The sequence below is a fragment of the Mus caroli genome, unplaced genomic scaffold (assembly GCF_978045245.1).
Source record: "Mus caroli unplaced genomic scaffold, Mus_caroli_1 scaffold_18, whole genome shotgun sequence".
Taxonomy (NCBI): domain Eukaryota; kingdom Metazoa; phylum Chordata; class Mammalia; order Rodentia; family Muridae; genus Mus; species Mus caroli.
The window spans coordinates 65,896,770-65,910,254 of NW_028227273.1; the positions used below are offsets into that span (position 1 = coordinate 65,896,770).

Below are 13,485 nucleotides of genomic sequence, written 5' to 3' on the forward strand. Positions count from 1 at the left end.
GTGTGCCCAGCACTGTGGACATCTTAGGACAAGGACACCCAGGCACCAGCCCAGCTGCCCTCTGACACGTCACAGCAGTTCTGAAATGCAGTCTTGTTGTGGTTCCCAGCTCTTGGGCCCACTCCAAGGCCTCTCTCTGTTTGCTCCCAAGTCCATTTCCTACCCTGTCTTTTTACCACCCCATCTACATGTGTACACTCTAGGAACCCAAAACCCTCTTTCCCAGCCCCAACAGCTATCTGTTGACGGTGTCTATTCACTATGTTAGCCCCAACCGGGCTTGACCCAGAGGAGTTATTAGCTCCTTAATTCCAGTCTCCTTCCACTTCTCCGTGGTCTTTCTGGAAACTCTCCAGCGGTGTGCCTCTGTCTGCCCCCTTTACTGCTCCTGATTGTGTCTGCACTCCACTCCTGTGCTAACCTAACCATGTTCTGGGGGACATACACACACACACATACTTCAGTGCAGTCTGCTGGGGGACCCAGGAGCAATTTCACATGGTGCTTGGCACCACTCTGGAACAGGCCACCAAAGCTTTGACTAGGCAATGAAACATCTTTTGCCCAGGGATTCCTGTGTCTACCTAAACAGTCCTGAGCCTGGTCTTATCTAGAGATAGGGGCAGGAGGAACTGTCCCGCCCTGTCTCTGCAGCAGCAGCCTCAGCAGGCTGGTTGGGGATACCGGTTAGAGAGTGTTCACATGCACAGGGTGGCTGTACTGTCCCCTCTTGTTAGAGAGCTAACTGCATCTCCAGATTGTCCCTGGGAGACAGACTGAGTCCACTTCAAAGGCAGGCAGCCGCTTATGAGGCAGCACTATAACATCCCCCGGGTACTTGGCGATCCTTCAGACACAGGTTCTTCTGCCCACTAAGACACTCCAAAGGTCCCCGGGAAAATAGTCTGGTTATATCTCCAAATAGTCAATAATAGTGGTTGAGGAGAACTCTAGGTCTCACACTGAAAACACTCTCTTCACACCAGCCTTCCCATCTTGAGTCTGCTAAGCCTCTGCCTCACCAAGCCCGGAATGCGGGACAGGCGGCACCCATCTGCTGGAAGAGGCTTCTGGGTCTCAAGAACACGGCAAGAATAGCCAGGAGGAACTCAGAATAGAAGCCTTCCCCTGGAGGCTTCCCCTCGGTGCCCCTCCTCCCCAGCATCCCCACCCTGGCCCACCTGCTGCCCTGCTAAGCCTGGCTTCCCTCTGCCTCTGCAAGGGCTCACAAGAAGTGCCATGGCTGTTCTGAAGCCACTCCAGGCAGATGGGTTCCAAATGTTTCCAAACACATGTCATTTCTAGGAACCGTCCCTCCTGCAGCCCTGCTCTGCTGGGCCTCCGCCCTCGGCTTAACTCTTCGGGGACCTGCCCTCTGGGTTGTGGGCTCTCTTTTCGGCACAGTGCTCAGGATGGGGCAGCTCCCGTCCAGATCCTAGTCCCAGAAGCCAGCTACGATGGGCTAAAAACAGGGCGGCTAGGCATGAGCTCTCTGAGGTCATGACAGACTTACCTCATCCCACTCTGAGGCGAAGGAAGGTGATTTCTCCAGCCTCTTCTTCCCGATGCTGCAGTTGGACAAGGACTCGCTGCGACTCCCCATTGTGGCGTCCTCCGTGGGGGAGCAGGTCAGGAGGTCAGAGTCAGACTTAGACAAACTGCGGCTGAGTTTGAGCTCAGCTTTGGGCTTGCTGGTGGGAGGGGCTCTGCTTCTGGGCCCGCTCTGGTCTTCTTCCTCGGCACCAGCAGGGCGCAGAGGTACTGTGTGAGTCAATGCATCGAGGTATGTTCTGCTAGCCAGGGCTGTCAGGCCTGCCGGCAAGCCCACTCTCTTGCTTTGGTCAGGGACGCCGGGCTGCGGGGGTTCAGTGCCTTGTACGCCTGGCTCCTCTAGCTGCATGCTGGCCTCGTGGCAGGCGTCCTGCTGGGAGGACTCGGGGTGGCTCTGGCTGGGGGCCGTGAGCAGCTGGAAAGGGTCCTGCCCCACCTCACACACTGGGGAGGAGCCGTGGAGGAGACCTGAGAACTGCTCTGGGACCTGCCCGTCCTGCCCCTCCACAGAGTCCTGGCTCCGGCCGCTGCCGCTCTGCCTGTGGTCTTGGAGTGGACAAAGAGAAATAAAAAGTTAAACGTGGCAAAAATCAACAGAGGTCCTATGAAGCACTCACTTGGTGGTAGAGTTCAGGCAGAGAGAGGCTGGACGGGCTGAGGGGAACGAGAGGAGAGAGCAGGGAGAAAAGCAGCCTCATATTGTTCACGTTCAATCTGTACCCAAAGTTGAGCGCTTATGAAATTCCAAACGCTGGTCTGCTTAACGCTGCCTGGCAGCCATCCCTCTTGTTAGATCTCTGTTAACGTGAACGACCAGACCTTGCTATATAAGGCGGGGAGAAGCACGAGCTACAGACAGAAAGGACACAGTAAGGACGGGTAAGGACCAGTGAGAGTGACTCCCGGGACTCTGGATACATTCCCATAAAGGCTCAGTGTTATTCAGAGCCGCCCGCCCGCCAGCCCGCCCGCCCGCCCTTCCTCTGGCAAGCAGCAACTAGGGGAAAAGGGAGGTCATGACTGCAACCTGCGACTTCTGGAGTTCCTTAACTGAAAGTGCAAAACAAAACCGCAAGCGAGTAACGGCTTCCTTTCTCCTCCAGGCCACTCAGATCCACATCCACGCCTAGCCCATCCGTCCGTCTTTCCTTCCGCAGGAACAGACAACAGACTTTTCCTTTTTTTTTTTTTTTGAGAATGTGTGCGCCTCACTGCCAAAGCTCCCAGCTGCTCTTATTTGTTTAAGTTTAACCTTAGCTGATCCACTGGAAAAGGAAACAGGCTAGTTTGTCAAGCCAGGAGACAGCTGCTGCTCTCTAGAAACCTCTCTTACACCCTAGAAATCAGACACTGCTAGTTCCTGAGGCTAGCTACTACCACACTTTCAAAACCTGCTCTTAAGGAACATAAATAATTGGCCAAGTCCATTTCTCCCACCAGTACCCCCCTGGGACACCCCATGGGAACTTAGTCCTTGTACGGATTTACCCTAGTGCCATCCACAGAGGCAAACACCAGACCTGGCAGCAGGTCCCATCCCAAAGCTAATGTGCAGGCATCTTGTCTCTGTAGGTGGTAGCTACTCTGCATGCATGGAATCAAACTCCCTGATCCATCCAAACTGCCCAAGAACTGCTCATGAGGCTGGAGCTCTGCAGAACTGAGGGTGTGGGTCCAGCGCTTCCACAGAGGAGCCATCTGTGGCTCTGGCATGGTGTGCTCTGCCCAAGGTGGCTGGGCAAACTTTCACAGGACAGGGTGCTGGCTTTGCTCCTCTCTAGCTGTGTGGCCTTGGCTGTGGTGACAGATCACCTTGCTGAACATCTCCATCTAAAACAGCAGGCTGGACTGCACAACACCCCTTTTCTGTCATGGCAGTGAGGAGAACCCCGGTTCCAGATGCAAACCCTCCCAGCACTTTCTTGCTAATACGCCAGCAGCAACAAGGTCCTTGTGGAGGCCCAGCGCACCATGTAATGGGCAGCTGGGAAGAAGGGGTGTGAGATGACACTCACATGAGGTGCTAAAGCAGCAGACATAGGGTGATGGCAGTGTCTCACAGCGCTGCTGCTTCTGGGAAAGCCTCTGCCGACCAATAACCCCAACAACCGGGCATTCCAGGTGCCCCGCACCACTCAGCTCTAAGCAGGTCTGCAGGGCAGAGGCGGGGCAGTCAACTCACTCACTCCCGCCAGGAGTAGAACTCTGAGTGCTCCGGAATTTTAACTCTCAACTCACTCATCCTGACCCTACAACACAGATCCTGAGCAGGGGACAAGGCATAAACAACTTGAATGAGCTCTTCACTCATTTGAAGAGAGAGAGAGAGAGAGCCCGCGCCAGTGAGACAGCAAGTTCCAGTCAGAGTAACTGAAGCCCGAGGAGGTCATAACTTTACAGCTGCAAATAGCTACTATGACAATGGGTAGCCAGAACAAAGCTGCCCAAGATCCTGTATGTTGAGAAGGTAACACATGACCACCTAACGGAGGCTCAGGCTGTCCCTGGAAAAGAGGAGAGGCTCACTGCAGCAGAAGCTACAACTGTCCATAGCTCCTGCCCAAGCTGCACTAACTGCAGGCATTCAGGAAGAGGCCTGGGTTACAGGAGCACAGGCCCTTGCTCCTCTGCATCCGCTCCCAGGTTCCTAGTTAACCATCTGTGGGCAGCTGAGAAGCAACAGAAGGAAATCTCCGCAGCCCAGAACTGGGCCTGCTTGGCTCACCCTGACTGGTAGGTCTCAAAACCCAAGTCAGAGAATGTTCTGGCTGCTTGCTGGGAGCTGACAATGGAGGCCTTTAAACAGCCACTCATTCATGCCAGACATCAATGAAGAAAGGGAGGCAGATGCCAAGAGCTCAATACCAGAGAGATGTCAGGGAAAGCAGTGGGAGGAGAGAAGGGATAGGGGTCTGTGCAGGATGGAGATCTGCAGATGCAGGAAGCTCTGTGAGTCACAGAAGGTACAACTCACAAATGGTCACAGTTATATGATATTTTCCCCCAAGAAAGACATCCATACCTGAAAAGCCCATTGAACCACAAGAACTTTAGCATGTCTGTCTGTCTGTCCCTCTCTTTGTGTACTGAGATAGGGTCTTGCTAGGTAGCCCTGGCTGGCTTAGAACTCTGTAGTCCAGGCTGCCCCCTAACTTGCCACCCTGCTACTTAGTGCTGAGGTCACAGCTGCCTGCTGCTATGCTCGTGGGGGATCTCAGTTAGCTAACACACTGCCCATCCCCACAGCTGTGCCTAACCTAGATATGGCAGCTTACATGACTTGTCTATTGCTAGAGTAAAACACCATGGCCAAAGTAACTAATAGAAGCATCCGGGACTCACACTGTGAACCATGTGCACCAAGCAATGAACGTGAACTGGAGATGGTGTGAACTGGAGATGGTATGAATCTTTAAACTTTCAAAGTTCATCCCGAAGGTCACACGTCCTTCAACATGGCCATACCTCCTAATCGTCCCAAGCAGTGCTACCAACTGGGACCAAGTACTTCATCATCCAAGGCTATGAAGGACATCTCATTCAAACCACCACACGGCTCAAATCTATAATTCAATTTACGATTCTGAGGCAGGAGGACTGAATTCCAGGCCAGTCAGACTACATAGCAAGAGTCTTTTTCAAAAAAAGCAAGAAAGGAACATATTTAAGACACTCCTACACAAATTAATAGATGGAAAGTAACTATTCAATGTCTAGTTCCCTGCCCCAGGTCTTGCTGCATACCCCAGGTGCCACCCTCCTGCCTCCAACTCCCGAATGCAGGGGTTGTGCATGCACTGCTGTGCCTGGCTCCTGATGGTTTCCTTCTGTTCGGGCAGGTTAATATACAGCCTCGGAGACAAGGTATTAACATAACACAGAATCATGAAAGAGACCATGCACACATTATTCGATATCTCTGCCTATTATTATCACGACTTTATGGAATTGCTGAGAGAACTGAACTGTGGTTGGGAGCGCTTAGGTCCGGGCCAGGACGCACCAAGCTCAGATGAGATACTAACATCATCTATCCACCGCCACAGCTTCACTGTAAGACCAATCCCTCCGTCCCTCACAAAGTTCAGCAAAGAGACAACTCAAAACATGAGAAGCCCCTCTAAGCATCCCTTATCTTCTTCATCCTCTGACCTCTCCATAAGGGAGGAAGAAGCAGAGATGTAAAAGGAAGTCTAAAGCCTGAAACTCTGAGGAAGCACCGAGTGGCCGGCTACATGTCCTCACTGACTCTGTGAGTGAGTGTGTGCATCTCTGCCTTCAGGGGCCTGCCCAGGTAATACAGAGATGAAGAAGCCATGCCTGGCTCAATGCAGGAAAAGGAAGGCAGGTTCAGGAATGGAATGCAGAGGTGGACAGATGCTCTGAGGAAGGTCAGGTGTGACTGGGATGAGTTGGGAGCTTCTCGGGGTAGTGGACTCTAACCTGGGCTTTGAAGGGGAAGGGAAGCCTTGCCAGGTTTGAGAGTGGCAGGCAAGTCCCCGGGAAGCAGGAATCCAAATCCTGCCCAGAGCTCTTGGAGGAGCAGAGAGCAGAGCCTCCTTCTCCTCCCACAGTCAGTCCTTCCAGGAGACAGAGGATCTGCACAGGGGAGGTGGGCTGTCTCTCCCTCTCTCCACACCCAAGCTCCCGCTCTGCCTCCCAGCATGGCAGGTAATTCCCAGCAGTGCATTTTATTCACTTTGGTGCTGGTGTCCCTTCCCTTGGGGGCCCTGGGCCTTGGGGGGTCTTCTGTGCTGAGCATTAACTGCCCTGATGCTTTGCGGGCCCTGATGCTTTGCGGGGGTCTCGAGGACTCTGGAATAATAACATTTAGTATTTGCACATTTCCAGTAATCTGTGCTCATTGCAGCCAGGGCAGGAAAATGCAGTTCATGTTAGAAGCTAACCTGAGCCAGGCTACCACACTGCCTTGCTTTCTGTCCTTAGGATTAGGGCTCTCTGAGTGCCCAGTCACAGTAGAGAGTGCCCCAGACCACGTCTCAGCACAAGGCTGCCCTGCTCTAGGAAGACACATTTTCTCCGGGAGAAAGGTCCTGACTGGGTAACCCCTACAGACCATGATCTGAAAGAGTCCATTCCAGTCCACAGCAACCTAAGACCAGAACACAAACTAGAATGGAGGTCAAGAGGCCCGGGTGTGCTCCATCCCAGGGATTTTCCCTCCTGGGATGATCTTTTCATAGCATAAACAGCTGAGATACATGAGGAGGTGTCCGAGACACCCAGGTGTGAATCTGTGCTTACATCACATCTCTGTGGTCCCTCCCAGTTCTGTGACTTGAATCAGGGTTTTGGATTGAATGGTTCTAGTCACATTGATAAAGATGTGGGTCTGATTCAGTGGACTAGGGCTCTTCCCCCACCCTTATTACACAGGGTCAAAACCAGCCCCAACCTGAAGCTGAGTCTTGAGTTATAAACAATGGGGTGACCAGGGGAAACCACCCAGCATGGTGCCTGTGCTAGGCAGGCACTTATTAGCCCAGGGAGCCACTGCCGTCTCTATGTCATTCTCTATGCACAGCCATGCTCAAAATCCTCTGCAAGGTCACGGCCCACACAGAGCTTGGTTGACTTTCCTGACTGTGTTAAGGGGATGCTTTCTTCCAAGTAGTCCTGAAAGCAGGCTGAAGAAAACCAAAGCTGGAAGTCCAGCAGCCTTGAGACTTGGTTCTGGGTGCTGTGTGCTGGCTAACAAGCAATCCTTCCCTGTGTGCCCATGGGGACAGCCCAGATCTGGGACTTTAGACTGCCCCACACCAGGTCCTGGTGACCTCACTGCACACACTGCCATTTCCCCAGTCCCCTGAGGAGGCTATTCACCACTTGTCATAGTTCCCTGCCCTTCCCATTAACAGCCTGGCCTGGATCAGGTTCCTCCTGCTGTGACATCTTCCCTAGCAAGCGACCTTATGGGCGCCTGGCCTCTCTGCCCCATGGCTTTGGACAGTTCCTACACTGGGTATTCACAACCATTTGCTTTCTCTTCTGTAGCTGCTGCGGTGCTGAGCCTGCTAGAGTCTCAAGGAAGAGCTAAGACTGTCATTCCTCCAGATTCATCTCACCCTTCAGCCCCTCCCTTCCCCCTCCCTGGGTTCCTTGCTAAGCTCTGCATCCAGCTGGCTTCCATGGCTTCCCACCAGGAAGCTCTGCCCATGGCACCTTAGGATTCTTTACACAGATGCTGACGCTTCGAGAAGGCACAGGACTCTGAAGGTCCCGGCCAAAAGAGAGTGAGCAGGAGTTCAAACACAAGCCTCTGCCCTGGCCTGGACTTCTTACATCTTTCTTCTTCTTTCCTGAAAGCTCTGATGTCACCACCAGAGTGACTGTCTTTTCTGTTCCAGAGGACATGACACAGTCTCCCAAGAAGACAGCAAGCAACACAGCCATCCTAAGGGCTCCCTTCTGTCACCAAGACAGAACCCAGGAACTGTTGTTCCTTGTGATCTGCCTCAGAGAAGCACGGCCCCATCAGGATTTACCAGTGGCCTCCCAATCACCTGATGCTTTCCTAGTCTTTGTCCTCTAGCTCTGTGTCACTGGACATAGTGGTAACTGGGCTCACATGCTTACTTTCCTGCGCTCCCCTGACCTGGACTTTCTAGCCACCTAGGATAAAGGGCGTGGCTGTTGCTTAGAGCAGCTTCACTTTGTGGTCCAGGCTGATGGGGAACTTGTGACCATCTTGTCCTAGCTCCCCATGCCTAGCCTTTAAGGCTGTTCTTTTTCAAATTTGCCACCTCTATAGCATAATTGCACTGAAGAGACATACCCAGCTTTTGGGGACTACCTTCCCAATGCTTTCCCCTTCCCGTGTCAATGGCTAGAAAGTGAACGGCCACCTGGGCTGTGACTAACAGACTTCCACCCAGCCCTGTGCTCATCTCTGCAGAGGTCATTCAGTCCTGGGATCTTCAGCATCTCTCTTAGTCATCAGGACCACGTTTCTGGGCATTGTAGGCATAATTCACACAGTGTTCTCCTAGAACACAGGCTGGACACCTCAGTACCCAGTCCTGCTCACCCATACCTGGCTGCACCCCTGTCACCTAACCCCTCAGACTTGTCCCACTCCTTCCTCCTCCCCTGACTTCCTCCTGCCCCTCTGGGAAGAATCCTAGCTGCAAGCTGTTCCTGCCTCTGGCCTGTTCCAAGCTAAGACTCCCAAATTCTACCCTTCAGAGCATGTGGCCCCCAGGCTGCCACCCCACTCCTCAAGTTTCAACAGTACTGCTCTGTCTCTGGAATAAAGACTGACATTTGAGAGCCAACCTCTAGGACAAGTTCTCTTTGTTCCAGGCTACTCTCCACCTCCTCTCTCCCTCCACCCACTGTTGTGTGCCACACCCCTGCCTGGAACCTTGGTCATCTCCCTCCCCAGCTTTGACCTACCAAGTTGAAGTCTCTATTTTAGGGCTTGGCTCAGACACTCTCTTCATAGAGCTATCTCTGATCTCTTGTGTGAGCATAATTTGTCTCACTTTTGAACATCAAACTGCTTTTATTTTTTAAAATCACTTTCATGTGAATTCAACATATTCTGCCCCCTTACACATTTCAACTATTTTTTTGTATTTACCACACATGTACATATCCATATAATTTGTCAAAACATTTTGTGGAAGGAAATACAGAGCACTACTCACAAAGCTTATTTGATGAGAGGGAAAGTGAGCTGTCTTAAGCCTGCAGCAGCAGGAGGAGGGAGGCAGCCAGAGGCCTGGTTTTGTCAGGAGCCTGAGTCAGAAGCTGGGGAGAAGATGCTGCCCCATGAGACTCAACTGCCAAGCTGTCCATTCACAGAGTCACAGAGGCTTGCAAGCGTCTGCCATGTAAAGCCAGCCTGGGCCTTCAGGGAGAGACGGAAGGGCCTGAGGACTGGCGTGACCTTCTCTTTCTGAAAGCTGAGTAAGGGGATTCCCTGCTCAGCCCTGGAGAGGGGTCACCAAGGTGACAGGAGCAGAGAGAGGACTGTAGACAGAGGACAGGCAAGAAGACCAAAGTCTTCTCACTCAAGTGCAGTACAGCTCTTGGGAACATCACCCCAACCGCACTATGTGCATTCCCATGCACCGCTGTCCTCTTGCTTGCTCACCACTTCACAGGTCCATAGAGTGCCCAGGACAGCAGTGTGACTAGTAGACCTCCTGGCTACTTTCCTATGTGCTATCCAACCTGGAGTTTGCAGTCACTGAATGTCAGGCTGTCTCAGTTCCTGATCCCTCTCGGCTTGCACATGTGGCCAGCCTGTGTCTGTCATGTGACTTCCTGCTGCTCCTCTCCCCCTTCAGATACAGTGTAGCAGCTACAAGGAGGCTGGCTGCTCCTCTCCCCCTTCAGATACAGTGTAGCAGCTACAAGGAGGCTGGCTGCTCCTCTCCCCCTTCAAATACAGTGTAGCAGCTACAAGGAGGCTGGCGGCCACAGAGAGGGAGGGAGCTTCGCAGGAGCTTTATCTCTACTCACCTGCTGCTCATCTCCAGCCTCCCCTCTCAGGGCTACCTGCCTGCCACATCACAGTGTAACATCTGAGATGCTCTTCAGCTCCCAGACTTTAAAGACCCTCTGGCCTCTGCTCTCCAAATAACAGGGGCTACTGTGCCCGTGCACTACCTCAGGCAGACACCATTAATTTTAAAAAAGAAAATTAATTGTGAAAAAGAAAATTGACAAAAAACAAAACACCAGCCACAAAACCATAGGCATGCCAGAGACTAAATAAGCAGGAGTGCACATCTTCAGACGTGAAGGCATTTTCCAGTTTTGTTTTGTTTTGGTTTTGTTTGTATGTTTGTTTTTCGAGATGGGGTTTCTCTGTAGTAGACCAGGCTGTCCTCGAACTCAGAAATCCGACTGCCTCTGCCTCCCGAGTGCTGGGAATAAAGGCGTGCGCGCCACCACTGCCCGGCCAGTTTTGTTTTCTAAGCACATGTTTGTGTGCCTTTCACACTGCAAGCATGTGTACATGTATGTATGTGCAGCTCAGGTCCCGTGAGACTGGGTCTCTTACTGAGCCAGGGTTTTAGCACTGGGCTAGGAAAGCTGGAAGGTCCTCGTGTTCCTACCTCCCTGGTACAGGGATTAGAAATTCTTGTTATCAGCCAAGTGGTGTCATCAGCACGCCTTTAATCCCAGCACTGGGGAGGCAGAGGCAGGTGGATGTCTGAGTTCGAGGCCAGCCTGGTCTACAAAGTGAGGTCCAGGATAGCCAGAACTATACAAAGAAACCCTGTCATGAAAAAACAAACAAACAAACAAACAAACAAACAAAAAGAATTGTTTTTTGCAGGTGCCCAAAAAGGCCAGAAGAGGGTCCTGTGTCTGTGGACTGGATAAGATGGCTGTGAGCAGACTGATGTGGGTGTCAGGGGCAGACCTGGGTTCTCTGCTGGAGCAGTGTGGTGTCTTAACCGTGGTTGGGCCGTCTCTACAGCCCACCGTCTACACAGTCTATGCTGTTAGCATCACTGTGACAGTGCATTGTGGGGTGAGTGCAGTCCTGGAGGTGTGTTTGTGCGCGAACACACAAATAGCATGCCTGCAGCAGCACAGCTGACAATGGAGCTGAGAGAGAGGATCTTCAGCAGTGACAGAGGAAGAACTGGCTGACACGTAAGAACCAAGACAAGTGCTGTATAAAAGGCGGAGTCTCAAGGTGGCTTGTCACATGTGATTCCACACCGGGTTAAACGAAACATGACTATCTCAGGGCCACTACTTCGTGAAGGCAGCAATGGCGGGCAGGGGCCATGTTCACACAGCTCAGAACAAAGACAGACAAAGCCTTAGCATACCATCTCTATTCCTGCAATGTTTGTTTGTTTTTTTTGTTGTTGTTATTTTCCTTTTTAGTGAGTATATACCACTATAATTAACAAGGCAATCCAAAAGTGTCTCCCCTTCCAGCCCACACTACAGGCCCAAACTCTGTCTCATCAATGCTAACATAAACATAACCCTTGAAAAACAGATCAGTCAGTTCATAAAAGCTGCATACAAAGATGACATGAATGGAAAAGGAGAAAGGAATTATCTAGTAGCGCTGCAGGCCACTGATGCTCACTTCTGGGCTGCCGGTGTCTGCTCCCTGAGAGGACATGCAGGGCTTCTGAGAAACTACTGAGTTAATGCCTCACTGCCTTGTCTGAAAGTTCTAGTAAGCCAGGCCAAAGGGCTAGCCTGGGCTATCTTGTAGGCAGTAGGCCATGACACAGGGCTAGCCTGTAGGCTGGGTGCACACACACAGGACAGAGCAGCGAGGAGCAGAGGGGCAGGCGTGAGACTCTAAGTCTTCTTTCAAAGCTCTCGGGATCTGGGAGAATTCTTGAGCTTGGGACAGAAGAGCTTCCACAAGGCCATCTGGCAGCCAGGATTAGCCCCTCTGTCACCCTCTGAGCTGGCTATGTGTGGTCATTCTACAGGAAGTCCCTAAGAGAATCGCCCTCTTTCTTCAAGAAGCACCATTTTCAAATGCACAGGCCTGTTTCACCAAAGTTAATTCCCATGATCCTTTTAGAAAGGGGCTCACACTGTAGCCCCACACAACTTTCAACTCTGGAAGTCACAGTAATCCCCCTGCCTGTCTCCATAATCCCCCTTCCTGTCTCCAGAGCACTGGGATTACAGGTGTGAACGGCTATACACGACTCCTGTGGTTTCAGACTCTAGAGCAGGCACCAGAGCCTTGCCTGCTCTACATTTAGAATGCCCCCACAGGACGGACTTCCTGAGCCGTGGGCATCTGCACCAGCCCACACACAGACCCAGTGCGAGCGAGCGTGGGTGGAAATCATCATCCCGATTCTGAGAGGAAACAGCGAGACCAAAGGGCCGGATGCTCAAGATGATTGTGGAACAACAGCAGTCTCACCAAGGCAGTGCAATGAAGGAAAGGGGTTCCTCGAAGGCCACACGGGCTGGAGATGCACACTTAAAACTCCTCTACATGGAACACACCTCAAGTACAGAACTCAGAGATACAAAATTTCTAGGAGGAAGTATAGAAAAAAAAAATACCCCCGGGGCTGGAGAGATGTCTCAGTTAGTGATGTGCCTGCTCTGAGTTACAATTTAGAGCGGCTACCTAGAAAATGCCAAGTGTGGTGTGTGCGGCTACAGCACCAGCCAGGGGTGGGAGAATGCAGTCCTTGTCTCAGAATGTAAGGCCCAGTAGGCCTGAGGGCACAGGCAGAGGCGGGTGGATGTCTGTGTGCTTGAGACCAGCCTGGTCAGAGTACAAGTTTCAGGGCATCCTGGCAAGTAAATAAATCAATAAATTGGAAACAACTGAGGAAGATGCTTGACACCAACCTCTAGTCTCTGCAACCAGACCTACATGTGCATGTACATGCAGGAACAGGCACACCCCACACCCATTCATGCACATATGTGCACACACACACACCATGACTTATGACATTATGAACTTAAAAAAACCATTAAAAAAGAAAGGACAAATTGAACTTCTCCAAAATAATTAAGATCTCAAAGCCACTATAAAGATGGCCATAAACTGAGAGAGAGGCACATTCAATAAAGAAGTTGTCAGTGGGGTGTGGTGGCACAGGCCTGTGAACTAACTCTATTTATGGCCAGCTAACAGCCAACAGGAGGCACGAGGCATGCACAGTGGAGGGCGTCATAGCTACAGGCAGCTGGGAGAGGCAGGCTCTGCAGACACCACCCTCCAGCCTGCCTGGCGCCCTTGCTCACTCCCCTCTGCAGGGCTATAACATACATCCAGAAGCACAAGCAGGCCGAGGTGCCAAAGCACTATGGTTACAGGTGATAGCCCATCCTGACCCTAACAAAGACCATTCTGTCCTGGTCAGGAGTCAGAGTCCATCATGGACCCAAACAACCTAGCCTGCTAGCTAGCACGACAGGCTCCAGCTAGTCTCCATACAAGTG

The 13,485-nt window shown here is 51.9% G+C and overlaps 1 protein-coding gene across 6 annotated transcripts in view; it reads right to left on the reverse strand.

Annotated features, from left to right (window-relative positions):
- The window catches only part of Anks1a (ankyrin repeat and sterile alpha motif domain containing 1A), a 155,173-nt gene that overhangs the window by 53,758 nt on the left and 87,930 nt on the right, over positions 1-13,485 (reverse strand). For all 6 annotated transcript variants that reach the window (XM_021185968.3, XM_021185970.3, XM_021185971.3 and 3 more), the window contains one exon: positions 1,514-2,097. In XM_021185968.3, coding sequence (XP_021041627.1) covers positions 1,514-2,097 — 584 coding nt within the window. The remainder of the gene's footprint in view (positions 1-1,513; positions 2,098-13,485) is intronic.